Here is a 16,602-nt window from a genome sequence, read left to right as displayed (position 1 = left end):
CTTCTGCACCTGAGATTCTCTCTTCCATCTCTTGTATTCTGTTGCTGATGTTCGCATCTATGGTTCCAGATTTCTTTCCTAGGGTTTCTATCTCCAGCGTTGCCTCACTTTGGGTTTTCTTTATTGTGTCTACTTCCCTTTTTAGGTCTTGAATGGTTTTATTCAATTCCATCACCTGTTTGGTCATGTTTTCCTGTGATTCTTTAAGGGATTTTTGTGTTTCCTCTTTAAGGTCTTCTACCTGTTTAGCTGTGTTCTCCTGTATTTCTTTAAGTGAGTTATTAAAGTCCTTCTTGATGTCCTCTACCATCATCATGAGATATGCTTTTAAATCGAGGTCTAGCTTTTCAGGTGTGTTGGGGTGTCCAGGACTAGGTGGGGTGGGAGTGCTGCGTTCTGATGATGGTGAGTGGTCTTGATTTATGTTAGTAGGATTCTTACGTTTGTCTTTCGCCATCTGGTAATCTCTGGAGCTAGTTGTTATAGTTGTCTCTGGTTAGAGCTTGTTCCTCAGGTGATTATGTTAGCCTCTATCAGCAGACCTGGGAGACTAGCTCTCTCCTTAGTTTCAGTGGTCAGAGTACTCTCTGCAGGCAAGCTCTCCTCTTTCAGGGAAGGTGCCCAGATATCTGGTGTTCGAGCCTACCTCCTGGCAGAAGTTGTGTTCCACTCTCCAGAGGTCTTAAGATCCCGTGGGGGATCCTGTGTGGGTCCTTGCGGGTGTCCGGAGACTCCTCGGGCAAGGAACCCCCCCAGTAATCTTTATAAAATACAAATAACCCTTCTTTCTCCATAGGCTAACATTTAATGTAGAAATACGTCTCTAACCCCATCCTTATTTCCCAAGTCAATGTCAAGTCATACCTTCCCTTTTAGAAACCCTATCTCAGCCTTCTTATTTTATAGGTGCAGAAACTAAGATCCATCAAAGTTAAGAGTAACTTGTCTCGTGTATGTGGTAATCAGTGACAAAATACAGCCGCTGGTAACATAAACTTCTACCATTCTGGCTTCTGCTAAAAGCAGTAAAATGTGTTTTTAAACTTCAGTCAGCATTTCTTTCTAGGCTGCAGTTTGAAGTTCATTTCTTTGGTGCTCTGTAAGGAAGAAGGGTTCCTTCATAGCATGCTGAGAACTTCCTCCTCTCAGTGAACCTTAACACTTTGAAGCAACTGAAAAGTCCTGAGGTAAAGAGGCACCTGGCTTTTTTTTAAACCCTGAATTTTCCAAAGAGGGAAACTCTTTGGAAAATGTCTATTTAGGCTTTGTTTGTTGAGTGATAGGGAGATAAGAAGTTGATATATAGGCATTTTTTTAAAATTCTCACTCAATTGTTTGTTTATTCTGTGTGAGTTTTCCCACCCAGCTGGCATGTTTAACAGCATCCTTTGACTGAGATTGATCCTATTGAGGATTAATAAAGGTGGCTTTAGAAAAGGAACTTATCCACTAAGCTGATAAAGATGGTGACATACACCTTTAATCCAGCATCAAAGGCAGAGGCAAGCAGATCTTTGTAGGTTTGAGTCCAGCCCAATCTATAGAGTTAGTTCTAGGACAGCCAGGGCTGTTGAAACAAAGAAACCATGTCTGGAGGCAGGTGGGTAGAGGAGGGGGAATACCAGCTTTCTAGACTTCTTGTGTCCATCCTTTGGGACTCACCAGCTCTGTAAGCCTTCTCTTTCCTTTCCTTTTATATCATCCAAATATTTGATTGTATCCAGTTGGCTGTAAATGATGGTCCAGGCTTGCCTGGAAAGAAAACAATCCAAGAGAGATTAAAATTCTGATTATTTCTTATTTCCAGAATCTAAAGACAACAAAGTAGATTAGGAAATCAGTAATATATTATAGTGTACCATTTGGGGATAGGTTGTTGATTACCTGAAAAGTTAACACTCCTCCATTGTTGGTGGGATTGCAAGCTTGTACAACCACTCTGGAAATCAGTCTGGCGGTTCCTTAGAAAATTGGAAAATTGAACATAATACTACCGGAGGATCCTGCAATACCTCTCCTGGGCATATATCCAGAAGATGTCCCAACCAGTAAGAAGGACACATGCTCCACTATGTTCATAGCCTTATTTATAATAGCCAGAAGCTGGAAAGAACCCAGGTGCCCCTCAACAGAGGAATGGATACAGAAAATGTGGTACATTTATACAATGGAGTACTACTCAGCTATTAAAAAGAATGAATTTATGAAATTCCTAGGCAAATGGATGGACCTGGAGGGCATCATCCTGAGTGAGGTAACACAATCACAAAGGAACTCACATAATATGTACTCACTGATAAGTGGATATTAGCCCAAAACTTAGGATACCCAAGATATAAGATATAATTTGCTAAACTCATGAAACTCAAGAAGAATGAAGACCAAAGTGTGGACACAGTGCCCTTCTTAGAATTGGGAACAAAACACCCATAGAAGGAGTTACAGAGACAAAGTTTGGAGCTGTGATGAAAGGATGGACCATCTAAAGAATGCCATATCCAGGGATCCACCCCATAATCAGCTTTCAAACGCTGACACCATTGCATACACCAGCAAGATTTTGCTGAAAGGACCCAGATAAAGCTGTCTCTTGTGAGACTAGGCCGGGGCCTAGCAAACACAGAAGTGGATGCTCACAGTCAACTAGTGGATGGATCACAGGGCTCCCAATGGAGGAGCTAGAGAAAGTACCCAAGGAGCTAAAGGGATCTGCAACCCTATAGGTGGAACATTATGAACTAAGCAGTACCCCGGAGCTCTTGACTCTAGCTGCATATGTATCAAAAGATGGCCTAGTTGGCCATCACTGTAAAGAGAGGCCCATTGGACTTGCAAACTTTATATGCCCCAGTACAGGGGAATGCCAGGGCCAAAAAGTGGGAGTTGGTGGGTAGGGGAGTGGGGGGGAGGGTATAGGGGACTTTTGGGATAGCATTGGAAATGTAAATGAGGAAAATACCTAATAAAAATATTTTTCAAAAAGAATTTGAAGAATATTTATGGCTTTAGTGATAAAATTGAAAAGCTGAGCCAGGGTCACCTCGAGGATTTAGAATGGCTATAGGATACGGGGTAGACATCAGGTTATATCTGATCCTGAGTTCTTTACCATTTCTTTCCAAGGCTTTAGTTTTGTATTAGAGCTCCTATATGACTCTATTTCAGTTCAGTGAGTAATTACAAATTGCTAGTAGGTGGATCTGGAGAGATGATGGCTCAGCAGTTAAGAACATGCACAATTCTTGCAGAAGACCTGAGTTTGAGTCCCACCACACATGTCAGACAGCTCACAACCTCCTGTAACTATGGCTTCTGGGAAATCCAATCCCTGTGGCCTCCTCAGGCACCTGCACTCTCTGCATATGTTCACACATAGACACATAATTAAAAGTAATCAAAATAATTTGTAGAAAATGGCTCATAGAATCTTTAGGCTTCTGTGAAAACTAAGATCTCTTAAACTTACTGATTTTTTTTAACAATATAATTTTTATTTTATTGTTGTTTGAATTTTGGTGCCAGAGCTCCAGTCCCAGGGCTTTATCCACATAGTCTACCACTGAGCTACCAAAAAAGGAATGTCCGCAAGCATCAAATTTCAGAAAACCTTTCATTATTCATGTATTTTAAAATGTACTTTGAAAGAATTTATTTTTAAACTATTTAATGTTTACAATATATCATATTAAACGTGTAAATGTAACTTTTATTTGCATGATGTAATTATTGTCTCCAAAGCTTACTGCCTCCATATGCTATCTTTTGCCTAGTCCTGGAAACTTCTAGCCTCCATACAATCTTATGTGGGCCCAGAATGTTTTCAGCCTCTGAGAATTACTGCTGAATAAGCTTACCCCTTCCTAGTTCTTTCTGATCTCTGGTTGGCTCAACTCAGCTCTTCTGGGTCAAAACTACTCTTCAAGCTGACTGGTTCAGTCTGGCTTCTCTATAAATTGTTCTTCTTGGCCTCAAATTAACTCTGGTAGTCTGTTCTCATCAGAAGGCTTCTTGCTCTCTGGCTCATCTATCCTCACCTGTGTCTGGCTTGTTCTGTCACTGTCCAACTGCTTTCTCCTCTGTACTGCTCTCCCTTAAGTAGGTTCCCTTTCCTCTCTCTTCCCCTGAGAGTTGGGCAGATCCTACTCTGTCAAATCTTTCTCTGATTTGTCACTTTGCCTGCCACTAAATTACACATCACTTTCAAACATGGGTGCTTCCTTCTACAAACTAACTTTACCTTCATTGTTTGGGATTAAAGGTGTGTGTAAGGGCTGAGCCACATCACAACTAGAAATAGGCTTTTTTCTTTTCCAGTAAACAACATAATCTCAGGCAATGAGCAAATATCTTGCAAATATAACCCTATGAGCAAATATCTTTCAACATAAAGATTTTAGTATCCTTGCTTTATAATTTTTACAGAATGATTTGAGATGTGCCTTGAGATGTGTTTGACTGTCTATGTATATCTAACCACATATGTGGTTGAAGTAAACTTCAGAAGTACAATGTTCTCATAGTAGGTATGGAAAAGAAGCTGTGTGTATCCTAATTAATCAAGCATGTGGTTTGACTAGAGTTATTTCTGCTTTACCCAGTATCTGTATCTAGTTAGAAAATCTTTAGCCTTACACTGAACACTGGAACCAGATTTCTATTTTTATTGTTAAACATTTCATTCTTTATTCTGAGGTTAGATTAATGGCTAGCTCATTTATCCTAACAACTCTAATAGTTTTAAGTTGTTTTCTTAAATCATTACCTTTTTGGTTAGATAACTTATATATGTATATATCCAGATGGGTATACAGGATTAGAAATGTTCCTACTTACCTTTATCTCAGTTTCTCCTCTAAGCATCTATCTCCCCCTTTCAGCTTTGAGAATTAATTTCCTAGCTCAAAATTAATGTGTAGTCATCAAAACTTAACCCTTTTTTTGTAACTGACCTAAATGTGTTAAAATTGCAGTGTTAGATAAAAAAAGCTTTGTTTTTATTTCAGGGTTTATGGGAAAGATAAACTAAAGCGTTGTTTTTGACTGGGCCTGATGATGCAAGCCTGTTATCCCAGCTCCTTAGGAGGCAGAGGCAGGAAGATGGCAAGTTCAAGGGCAGCCTGAATAACAGCCATACCGTGTCTCAAAGTTTTTAAAAGGTGATATTTGGATACAATGTATCTATATGTATAAGATTCTCAACAATTAAGACAAAAATTAACAAAATTTGACTTTTCCTTTGTCTTACTATATTAAACAGAACAAGTAGCTTACAAATGCCAGGAGCTAATCATCTGCTTTTTTTTAACCCCTCTTCTGTAAAATATACAGTTATAAAGATTGAAGATAAACTTAGGCCACTTTACCTTAGAATGGAAACCCGAGGGACCGGTCTTTGGAGATGGGGATCAGCCTCTTCCATGTGGACTGTTAGCTTATGATGGCTGATTGTTGCCTCCTGACTGTTATCCCCCTCTTGGAACTTTTGCTTTAGTACAGATACTTTTCCTTTGTTTTGAAATGCTTTTTTGTTTTTGTTTTGTTTTTTCCAGACAGGGTTTCTCTGTGTACTTCTGGCTGTCCTGGAACTTACTGTGTAGACCAGGCTGGCCTTGAACTCAGAAATCCGCCTGCCTCTGCCTCCCAAGGGCTGGGATTAAAGGCGTGCGCCACCACTGCCCAGCCCCTGAAATGCTCTTGTGATAACTATGTAAGAATAATGTTTCTTGACATCTTGAAAATTACATAATGGTAAGCCTAAAATGGAAGGTGATACATTCATAGTTCAAACTTAGACTTCTTTATATTAAAAAAACTTACATGTGACCTTGACAGTATATTATTTGGGAAAAAAATGTATGGTTTAAGGTACATTTGAAACAATAAATAATTTGTTTTTGTTTTATCAAGAAATGGATGAAAAGAGGCTACTGGATCCAGGGTTGAAGGTTCGTAAAGGCCTCTGGGATTACCCTCTGAAGAACCAGCAGATGGAATGCCGGAGTGACTGAAAAAAATGGGTGCTAATGCATCTAACTATCCTCATTCATGTTCCCCAAGGGTAGGGGGAAATTCACAGGCCCAGCAGACTTTCATAGGTAACTGTGTATTTCCTTAATTTTATTTTCTGCTGTGACTGTAAATAGAAATGTGATAACAGTTATCTTTGTAGATGAAAATAGTACTGAGCCATAGAAAAGTTCTGACAGGTAATAATTCTGTGGTTGGTACCTAGGTTCCCTATCTTTACCCCAATTTTTATCTGGCTTGTTATTAAATGTAGCTTTAGAGTGGTTGAAGAGAAAAGCATTTCAAAATTATATACAGTGTTCTTATTTTGCAAATTGCCTCTCATTTCTTAAAAATCCATGACTGAACCCTTGATATAGTCCTTGCTTGCTAGAAAACCAAGGGCATTTTAAAAAATTTAGACAAATTTTTTTATTCTATTTCTGGTTCTTTTTCCTTTCCTTCTTCCTTCCTTACCTTCCTTTTTACTAAAAATTGTTACAGAACCTTTTATTGCATGTGTGAGTTTGCACGAGTGTGTGCATGTGTGCACATGGCACATATGTAAAAATTGAAGGACAACTTGTGAGAGTAAGTTCTCTTCTAATCCCCGCGTGGGTCCCAAGAATCAAATTCAAGTAAGGGGTTTGATGGCAAAGTGACTTTCCACTAAACCATCTTTATTACCCTTCTAAATTTGATTTATATCGTGTGCGTGTGGTGGATGCAGGCATGTGTACAGTTGCTGGTGTATACAAAGCAATGCAGAGATTGACATCAACTATCTGTCTCAATCACACTCCACCATATTTGGCTTTTAAGGTTTTTTTCTTTGTATGTGTCTACCCGAATATATGTTTATGTGATAAGTTCCTTTAGAGTCCACAAAAGGATGTTGGATCCCCTAGAACTGAACTTACAGGTGGTCAGGAATTGTCTGTTGTTGGTGCTGGAAACCCAACTGAGAACCTCTGTAAGAACAGTGGTGTTTTAACCACTGAGCCATATCTCTAGCCCCTCTACCTTCTTTAAAGATGCGTTTGTCAGTGAACCTGGAGCTCATGTTTTAGCTACACCGGTTGAGCATTGATCTTCTAGGATCTGCTTGTATCCAACCTCCCAGCACTGTACCACTGTGTCTAGCTTATATGCTGATGGATGGATGTCTGTATATGAAGCCATCTTCCCTGCCCCTTCCCAAGCATGCATGCACACACACCTACATTTATTTGAGCTCTTCTTGCCCAGGCTGTTATCCTACTCTTGACCTCCAGCCTCAGCCTCTAAATGGTAGGATTACAAATGTACACCACAGTGCCCAGCCCTCTTTTTTAGTATAAAAATGAGTTATTTGTAGTCATAAAAGCATCTGTTTTTACATTTTTGCTCGAGTTATATAGGAATGTGTTTGTAAAACTTTAGGCATGAAATATATTAACATTGAAAGTGAATATTTAAAAAAAATCATGATTTGTTTAATTTTCTTCTTAGGAACATCTTCCTATTCTCAACAAGGCTATGGTTGTGAGTCAAAGTTGTATAGCCTTGACCATGGCCATGAGAAACCACAAGACAAAAAAAAGAGAACCTCTGGCCTTGCCACTCTCAAAAAGAAGTTTATTAAACGCCGAAAATCTAATAGATCGGCTGATCACGCCAAGCAGATGCGAGAACTCCTCTCTGGGTGGGATGTTAGAGATGTCAATGCACTAGTGGAAGAATATGAGGGAACTTCAGCCTTGAAGGAGCTTTCTCTGCAAGCCAGTTTGGCTAGGCCAGAAGCTCGGACCCTGCAGAAGGACATGGCCGACCTTTATGAGGATAAGTACTGTACTGACGTGGACTTAATATTTCAGGAAACTTGTTTTCCTGTTCACCGTGCCATTTTGGCAGCAAGGTGTCCATTTTTTAAAACCCTGCTTTCTTCTTCACCTGAGTATGGGGCAGAGATAATAATGGACATCAGTACAGCTGGTATTGATATGCCCATGTTTTCCGCCTTGTTACACTACCTTTATACAGGAGAGTTTGGAATGGAGGACTCAAGATTTCAGAATGTCGACATCCTTGTTCAGCTTAGTGAAGAATTTGGAACACCAAATCCCCTTGATGTAGATATGCGTGGACTCTTTGATTACATGTGTTATTATGATGTTGTCCTTAGTTTTTCTTCAGATTCTGAACTAGTTGAAGCTTTTGGTGGAAATCAGAACTGTTTAGATGAAGAGCTCAAAGCCCACAAGGCTATTATTTCTGCACGGTCCCCGTTTTTCCGAAATTTATTACAAAGGAGAATACGGACTGGTGAAGAAATCACAGACCGAACTTTGAGAACTCCCACAAGAATTATATTAGATGAGTCCATTATACCAAAAAAATATGCAAAAGTGATATTACACTGTATGTATACCGATGTGGTGGACCTCTCTGTTTTACACTGTAGCCCCTCTGTGGGGAGTCTCAGTGAAGTTCAGGCTCTCGTCGCAGGGAAGCCAAACATGACCAGGGCAGAAGAAGCCATGGAACTTTACCACATAGCACTATTCTTGGAATTTAACATGCTTGCACAAGGTATGAATTCTATTTGTCTATTAAGTTGAAAACAACTATTTTAATTCTATAATGACAGTGTCTAGAATATACAAGACTGGTTTTTCTTGGTCAGTAATTATGAATGCTGAAACTTCAGGGTCAGCATTAATATAGCTCTTCATTTAATATTAAAACCAAGCATTCATTACTGATGATAAAGAACAGTAGGTGAGATGCTTCCCTAATGTAAGATGATGTTATGGGAATAGGTGATTAGACATCTACGCCATCTCTGCTCTGAGTTTGAACCAGCCCATTTCCCCAGATTCCAAGTGTATATTTCTGTATTTACATTTAACACTTTGTTGATTCTTTGTTTACAGTTAGAATAAATTCACTGTAGAAATAAAAGGTAGGACATATTTAAATATAAATTTATTTGAAGTAAGTCTCTGACTTACAGTTTAAAATAGGTTTTCTCTTTTAGGCTCAACTTGTACATCAAATATTAGCTTATAAAGCAGTTAGTCAGACCTACAATCTTGTTTGATTTGTTTTAAACAAACCAACCAACTAACCAAAATAAGAGATAGATAGATAGATAGATAGATAGATAGATAGATAGATATCATATATTTTCCGTGTTATAAAAAAATGAATATATGACTATTGTGGTAAAGAAGTATATGTCTGTTGGTAAATTCTAGAATCACTAACATTTCAGAGCTGGAAAGAGACCTTTCTCACTACAAAGGAAAAAATGCATATTTAGCTTTCTGTGACTGTAAAGTACAATGAAATGTTGCATGACCCAATATTACTTGAGAAATTTTATTTTCCTAGTGCAGTCACTAAAAGAATTCTAAAAGCTGCCAACTAGAAGAGAATGTGTTTTAGTAAGGAAAACTTATCATGGCTTTCTATCTTGAAAAGTATTGAAATTTTTTTAAGTCATAGTAGGTTATAGATAATAAGATTAAAATCAGGCATTGAAAAGAGAACAAACATTAAAATTTCTTATACATAATCTTTTAAGTTTTAATTTACATTGTCTTTTAGTAACAGGCAAGTTTTGTTTTTGTTGCCACAGCCAGTGTGTCATTAAACTTTTTATTAGTTTAAAATAGTCATTATATTAGTAGCTGACTATTTAGATGCCAGCTTATAGGGACAATATCAGAAATGACCTAGCAGCTTGACCTACCATTCCTTTATTCTATAAAGCCAAATTTGTGAGAAAATGCTTCTACAGAAAAAAATTGAAGTTTGCCACAGCATCAAAAAGGTATGACAAATCTTTCTTTTCTCAAATTGTTTTTAGATATTGACAGGTTTACATAATAAAATCCAAATGTGTACCATATATATTTACCTGTTTTTAAAAGTGAGAGTGCATACTTTAATGTATTAATTCTTTTAGTTTTGAGTGAAAAGTGAAATTGCAAGCTACGTCTTAGGTTTTTGGTGGTACCTGGAGCTCTTTTATTTTCTTAGGTGAATTTTTTCTGACATTTACATAGGAATTGCATTTGTACAGTACCTTTAAAGATCTAAAACATCCCTTATGTTGTTTTAATCTGGCTAAACAAGTAAGAGCTCTTGTCTCTTCTCATTCAAAATACATTCAGAGCCATGGTTTCACTTTAGCGCCTTGTGCTTTATGTGTAACATACCTTTCCTTCACATCTGTGAAGAGTCCTACTCAGTCCTTTATACCCTCAACATGGCCTCACCTCATTTCCATGAGGAGGGCAGTTTTTGGTTATTTGTTGAAGAATTTCGTGTGTTAAAAGCTTAAAGCTCAGATCTGGAGCCAAGTGGACTGACTTTGGATCCTCCTCTACAGCATCTTAGCATGTTTGACTTTCAGCAAGGCAAATACCTCTTAATTACCTGTCTTACTGATTTGCAAAAAGAATAATACCCCTATTATTCTGAGGGTTAAGAAAACCATATATGTTAATTCATGTGAACAGTGCTTGATATGTAATAAGCCTTCAATAAATGTCAGCTACAAATCTTTCTGATTGGTATATCTTTATTGTCATACTTTTATTTTTCTTCTCTCCTGCCCTAGGCTAAAGCTAGCACTCTACTGCTGAGCTTCATCCCTAGATACACAGTCTTCTCTAAAAGTAATTTTACTAATTAAGCCCAATACTAAGTATATTTCATAGGTTGTTTGACAGTTTATTGGTGTTAAATTTTTCTTTCAATTTTATCACAATTTTAAGCTGGTTTCTCTCTTACCATGGTTTTTATCAAATGATTCAGGATCAGTCTATTTGTTACTTTCTAGTTAGCTTTCCTAACAGTCTATACCAATGATGCTTAGACTCAGGCATCTATTGTATATGGAAAACTTGAATTTTTCCGCACATTTCTCATAGTTCTAGCTATATACCATTTTAGAGAGAATTAAGTAGTCTGCTTATTTTATTTATTTTGTGTATATATGTGTTTTGTGTGTGTGTAAATATATACACTGTGTGCATGCCTGGTATCTAAGGAGGCCAGAAGAGGGCTCTGGATCCTCCAGAATTGGAGTAACAGATAGTTGTGAGCTGAGACTTGAACCTAGGCCTTCTGGAAGAGCAGATAGTGCTCTTAACCTCTGAGTCATCTCTTCAGCCTTTGTCTGTATTTTTTGTTCTGTGATTCAAATGAGGATGTTCAGTTAAGAAATACTGTGAAACTAGGACTGTCGAACAACTTGAAGGTAAAATCATGATTTGCTTAACTTTCTTCTTAGGAACATAGTCTCAGAGCTTGAAAAACCAAGGCGAGAATATTGAGTTTGGAGCCATCCAGGGCTACATAGTTAGACCTTGCAAACACACACAAAAATGATATTGGTAGCTCACAAATAGTATGCTTTAAGTGTAGAGCACTCAGCCAATGTGTATTAGGCCCTATGTTCAGTTCCTATCACTTCAACAGACAAAATTCTGAATTCAAAAAATAAAACAGAAGGGGTTGAGCAGTGGTAACACACACCTTTCATCCTAGCACTCAGGAAGCAGAGGCCAGCCTAACTAACCGAGAGTTCCGGGACAGCCAGGGATACATAGAGGAATCCTCTCTCCAAAAAAATCCAAAATGAATGGATGAATGAATGAATGAATAGCAGAAGTTCTTAAAAGTAAGAACAGAAATGAAAAATATAATAGGGTTGAGGGGTAAACTTGAATAAATCTAGAAAGACAGAAGCACCAATATTAAAGAAAAACCAAAGTATAAATATTTACACTTCTGCATCCCCAATTCAGGAAGCTAATAAAGATGTGATTCACCAAATGCTAAAGCAAACCAAGAATAGAGGAACAGGATCAGGAAATAGCATTCAGTGCATGAGGAAGGCAAAGTACAGCCTAGTCATGTTAGGGTTAAGGTTAAGGTTAGGGAGGGGAAAGAGTGTGTTGGTCTAGACCAGACCAGAACAAAAATCCTCAAACCTAGGAGATCAGTTACTTAATGTTTGAACAGAAAGTAGCAAATTAGACTGAAACTTTATGACTCCTTTTCGTGCATTTCGGAAAAATTGGAAATAAATTCAGACAATGAAGCAAATGTGTAAAGGAGCTAATATGCACGTAAAGTCTTAAATGACACAAAAGAAAATAAATCCTGGTTTAGAGCCTAGCTCAGCAGTAAGTAATATTTAAGTATTTGTTATAACAGGAACACTGAGTATTAATTGAATAAAACAAAATACATAGAAGTGCACAGTATGTGAAAGAGCTAAAGAATTAATTGGGAGCAGGACTGCATACTATAGGGGTTTGTTTTTTAGGATAAACATTTTATTAGTACTCAACTTAAAAATTACAAGCATATTAAGCTTGATTACAAAGCTAATTTTAATTTTTATTACATTTATGTTTGTGCATGTGTATATAGGCATTCATGTGCCATACCAAGTATGTGTGTGGATGGAGCCCAGGAAAGCTTGTGGAAGTGGTCCTCAGGACCAAAATCAGATCAGTCAATCCTGATGGCAAGTATCTTTACCCACTGAACCATCTTGCAAGCCTCAAAATTAATTTTTAAAATACAGAAATGACATTAGTGACATACCTAGAAAAGGCCACAGTCCTTTTAAAAAAATAACAATTTATCATTTATGAAGATTGTTATTTTGCTGTTAAATGAATATGAAGATTCTTTTTTCATTGTTTTTGCCTATTGTTTTGGGCTCTTTTTGTATTCACTACATGAAGATCTACTTGAACTTCTGATTATGCCAGACAGCTCAACCAACTGAACTATATTCTTGGCATCATCTGTGAAGATTGGTAACAAATGAGATTATGCTTATAATTTTGATTTAGTTTGACTAATTTGATCATCCTGACAGCCTCTAAGTTTGATGGGTTCAGAAACTAATAAATAGCTTGTGCTGATAAAGTTGTTGTAAGTAACTCACACTAGTTCTTCTGATCCATAAGCCCAGGAACTTAGGCCTGATGGGAAAGAGGAGCAGTGTGAGAACCAGTTTTACAGGTCTTTAAGAGGTAGTGGCCCAAGAAGGCAGACTGGTAGTTACTGAAGCATCAGCTTGAAGGAGTATTTATTATGAGTTCAATTTCTTCCTGAAACCAGGAAACCACTTGGAATTGTTAGCCCAGCCAGGAAGTTTGAAGATTGTTGGGAGCAGGGACTTGAGTAGGCTGCTGATCAAAGTGCCCCAGGGTCTGGAGTCTAGAGCACTTAGTCAGAGGACAGGGCCGCCTTTTGTGTTTCAGCCATTCTTTCTAAACAGGCTGCTTTCTTCTATGGGTCATTGGAGTTTTTTGGATTCCTAGCACTGGAGCCTTCCCAGTTTTGTGTAGATCTTAACAGAGGAGAGAGCCCACCTCACAGAAGAAAAACTGGAAAAGGCTTCTTTCTGTGCTTGGGTTTCAACATGTGACCTAGGCCTTTCAGGTTGTAAGCTAGTAGCACAGAAAGCAGAGGCTATTGAGAACATTTGCTGGAAGCAGGAGAGCAACAGTGTCTACAGAAAAAAGAAAAAGGGTACTATTACCGCTGTTACCACTGACCTGCCACAGAACAAGAGCTGCCTTGGCCCAGATTCTAGGACAGCACATGGAAGAGTGCTCACTAGTCTTCTCTGATCTTGCCTGTTGAGTGAGTTAGCCCAGTAACTAGCCTTCCTAGCAGTGCTGTACACTAACAAAAAGCCTCTTCAGATAAATCCTTTTTTTCTTCAGACACCTGTAATTATCCTGTAGTAGCCACCCAAGAAGCCTGATTGATGGCAGTACCTATATTAAAAATAAAATGAGCATATAAAATTAAGATTCCCAAATAGCTTAACTAAATTGGAAGAAACCAGAAAGAAAAACAAGTGTTTTACTACTGTGACATTTTACAGCACCAGTGGCATATGCTGGGGAGTGGTTCTTAACATTATAAAGACAGAAGTAAAAGTGTACTACTACTGCCTTTTTTTTTTCCTTTTTGAAGAAAAATCCACTTTCCTAGTGTAATGACTTTCTCAGAAGCTTTAACAATCCATAGACCTACTACTGTCTCTGACATGTAAATATTGCTGACTCAGAACAAAATCGCCCAGAAGTAGTACCAGTCCACCACCATGTGTCTTAATGTCAGACATTGCACTGCAGACCTTAAACTTCTATTTATAATCTTCATTTGAAAATTGGATATATATTGTACTTGCCAAATTTTTGGTCATTATGAATGTATTTATATTGAGTTAGAAATCTTAACAAGCCACAAAAACATTGACCTAGTTTTTTCCCTTAACTTGGCCAGCTTCCAAGAGTGTTCACCTGAAAACATGCAAAGGGCAGAGCCAATGTCCCCACACGCTCACCCATGTCTCCTCTTTCCGTTTTTTTCCATTGTCCTGCATATTGACACTTTTGCTCTTGTCACAGCCAGCAATTCATTTCACTTCTGTCTGTAACTGTTTCTTCTAAAGCAAGTGACTCTGGGCATGGTTCTAAGAGAAGAGTGAGCGGCTAAAGACTATTTTCAGCAGATGAGAGGAGTCAGCTCAACCTGAGACGTAAAGAATTACATTTAGTTTCCTGAGTGGAAGGTTCAATTGACTGAGATGATGCATGTCTAATCAAGGAGAATTAACATTTATAAACAGTTTACTGTAAGCTTGAATAGAGTTCTGAATATAATATTTGCTTACATATCTTATTTTAAACAATTTTTGGTATAGATTACACACTTTCCCTCTGTCACCTTTGTGCAGGGCACCTTTGCATTTTATTTTTATTTATTGCCTAATATTTTATTGCCTGAATAGTTTATTTCCTTTTACTTATTGCCTAAATTTCCAAATATTGCCCTAATCTTTAAGAACAAACTTAGTGCTTTGTGCCTTGCTTTATATTAGCCACTCCAAGTTAAAAAGTATTTTCTATTTTCTAATAACTTTCAAACGTTTGTTATTGTTAGGTATTTCCATTTTCTAACTTGGCTTTAGAAATGCCTGTGTTCCTGTTTTCCCTAGTCACATAATAATATTGTATGTTTCCTAAAGAAAGACTCAAAATATTGATACTATTTCAATTACCCCAAGAATGTAGAATAGTACTTTGCTCTTAGTAGACTCTTCACTATGTACTGTGAATTATTATTATTTTTTTTTAAGTATTTATTTGTTTTTTTCGAGACAGGGTTTCTCTGTGTAGCCCTGGCTGTCCTGGAACTCACTCTGTAGACCACACAGGCCTCGAACTCAGAAATCTTCCAGCCTCTGCCTCCCAAGTTCTGGGATTAAAGGCGTGTGTCACCACTGTCCAGCTGTTTTATTATTTTTATATGTGTATGTGTGAGTGCCTATTCATGCATACTGTGGCTACAGAGATCAGAAGAGGGTGTTGGGTCTCCTGATACTGGAGTCACAGGTGATTATGAGCTTGCTGAGAAGCAAACCCAGGTCCTCTGGAAAAGTAGCTCTTAAACACTGAGCCATCATTCCAGCCTCTTAGTTATTCTGAATAGCTAATGAGAGCTAAGTAATACTTTTTTCTTTGTATTTTAAAAAATACGTGTGTATGGGCATTTTGCCTCCATAAATGTTTATGCATCTTGTGTATGCTGTGCCCATAGAGGCCAGAAGAGGACATAGAATCCCCTGGTACTAGAGTTACAGAAGGTTGTGAGCTGCCACATGGACTCAGGGACTTAAACTCAGGTCTTATAGAAAAACAGCTGAGCCATCTTTCCAGCCTCTGTATGATCTTTTTTTTTTTTTTTTTAATGAAAAGCGAGCTGAGCAGTGAGCCTCAGATATGGTTCAGTGATGAGTGCATGTTTGCTTAGCATGCCCAAGGCTATAGAAATTGTAAATAAAATGAAAACATTTAATCCCAGTATAGAAGATGAAAAAGTATTCTGTAGAAAAGTAGATTTGTACTCTAAACAGTATACTAAACACTGAGCCTGTCATCTAACTCCTCAGTTAAGCAGCAGTCAAATTGATTGATCATCTGTTCGCTTGATAGAACCAACCCACTGAAAGTAGGATATTTGAACTTAAAATGTCCTTGAAGTCAAGTCATTGCTATTCATCATCTGAACCCAAAGAGTTTAATCCAAGAGAGAACTTTGAGACAGGGTCTCACTCCACAGCCCCAATGGCCTATAATCCTATTTAGACCAAACTAGCTTTGAATTAAGACATCTGCCTTTTCTGCTTCCTAAGTGTTAGAATTAAAGATGTATGCCATATGTGAGGATCCGGAAATCAATCTTAACCTTTTGAGCTAATTTATGATGTAGATCAAAGAACTAATTATGTTTCTAAAATTGAGCAATAAATTATATATTGTAATGACAGTAATGCACACTTATAATCAGTAATATAACTAAATGTCACCATGACTTGGACATTCTCATTCTGTCTTTTTTTTTTTTTAATTTAAGGAAAATAGAATTGTAAACAGTTGCCAATACTCGTTTGCTTTCTATTAAAAATTGAATGCTTATTCCCTTACTTACATACTTAAAAGACAGTAAAGAATATTATGACTTATTGTAAGACATTTTAATTTAAGTGTGTATGTAACACTTTGT

General features: G+C 37.6%; 1 protein-coding gene across 4 annotated transcripts in view; it reads left to right on the top strand.

Annotated features, from left to right (window-relative positions):
- The window catches only part of Btbd7 (BTB (POZ) domain containing 7), a 97,675-nt gene that overhangs the window by 32,277 nt on the left and 48,796 nt on the right, over positions 1–16,602 (top strand). For 2 of the 4 annotated variants that reach the window (NM_001377026.1, XM_017315063.2), the window contains exons 2-3: positions 5,908–6,095; positions 7,498–8,577. In NM_001377026.1, the coding sequence (NP_001363955.1) occupies positions 6,014–6,095; positions 7,498–8,577 (1,162 nt within the window). In that variant the 5' untranslated portion in view covers positions 5,908–6,013. Of the gene's footprint in view, positions 1–5,003; positions 5,157–5,907; positions 6,096–7,497; positions 8,578–9,762; positions 9,824–16,602 lie in introns of all 4 variants that reach the window. The other 2 variants (NR_165048.1, NM_172806.3) reach the window with 2 other exon arrangements.

The sequence above is a fragment of the Mus musculus genome, chromosome 12 (genome assembly GCF_000001635.26).
Source record: "Mus musculus strain C57BL/6J chromosome 12, GRCm38.p6 C57BL/6J".
In the NCBI taxonomy this organism is placed as follows: domain Eukaryota; kingdom Metazoa; phylum Chordata; class Mammalia; order Rodentia; family Muridae; genus Mus; species Mus musculus.
Note: the sequence above shows the minus strand (reverse complement) of the source record. Positions and strands in the feature narration are given on the sequence as shown.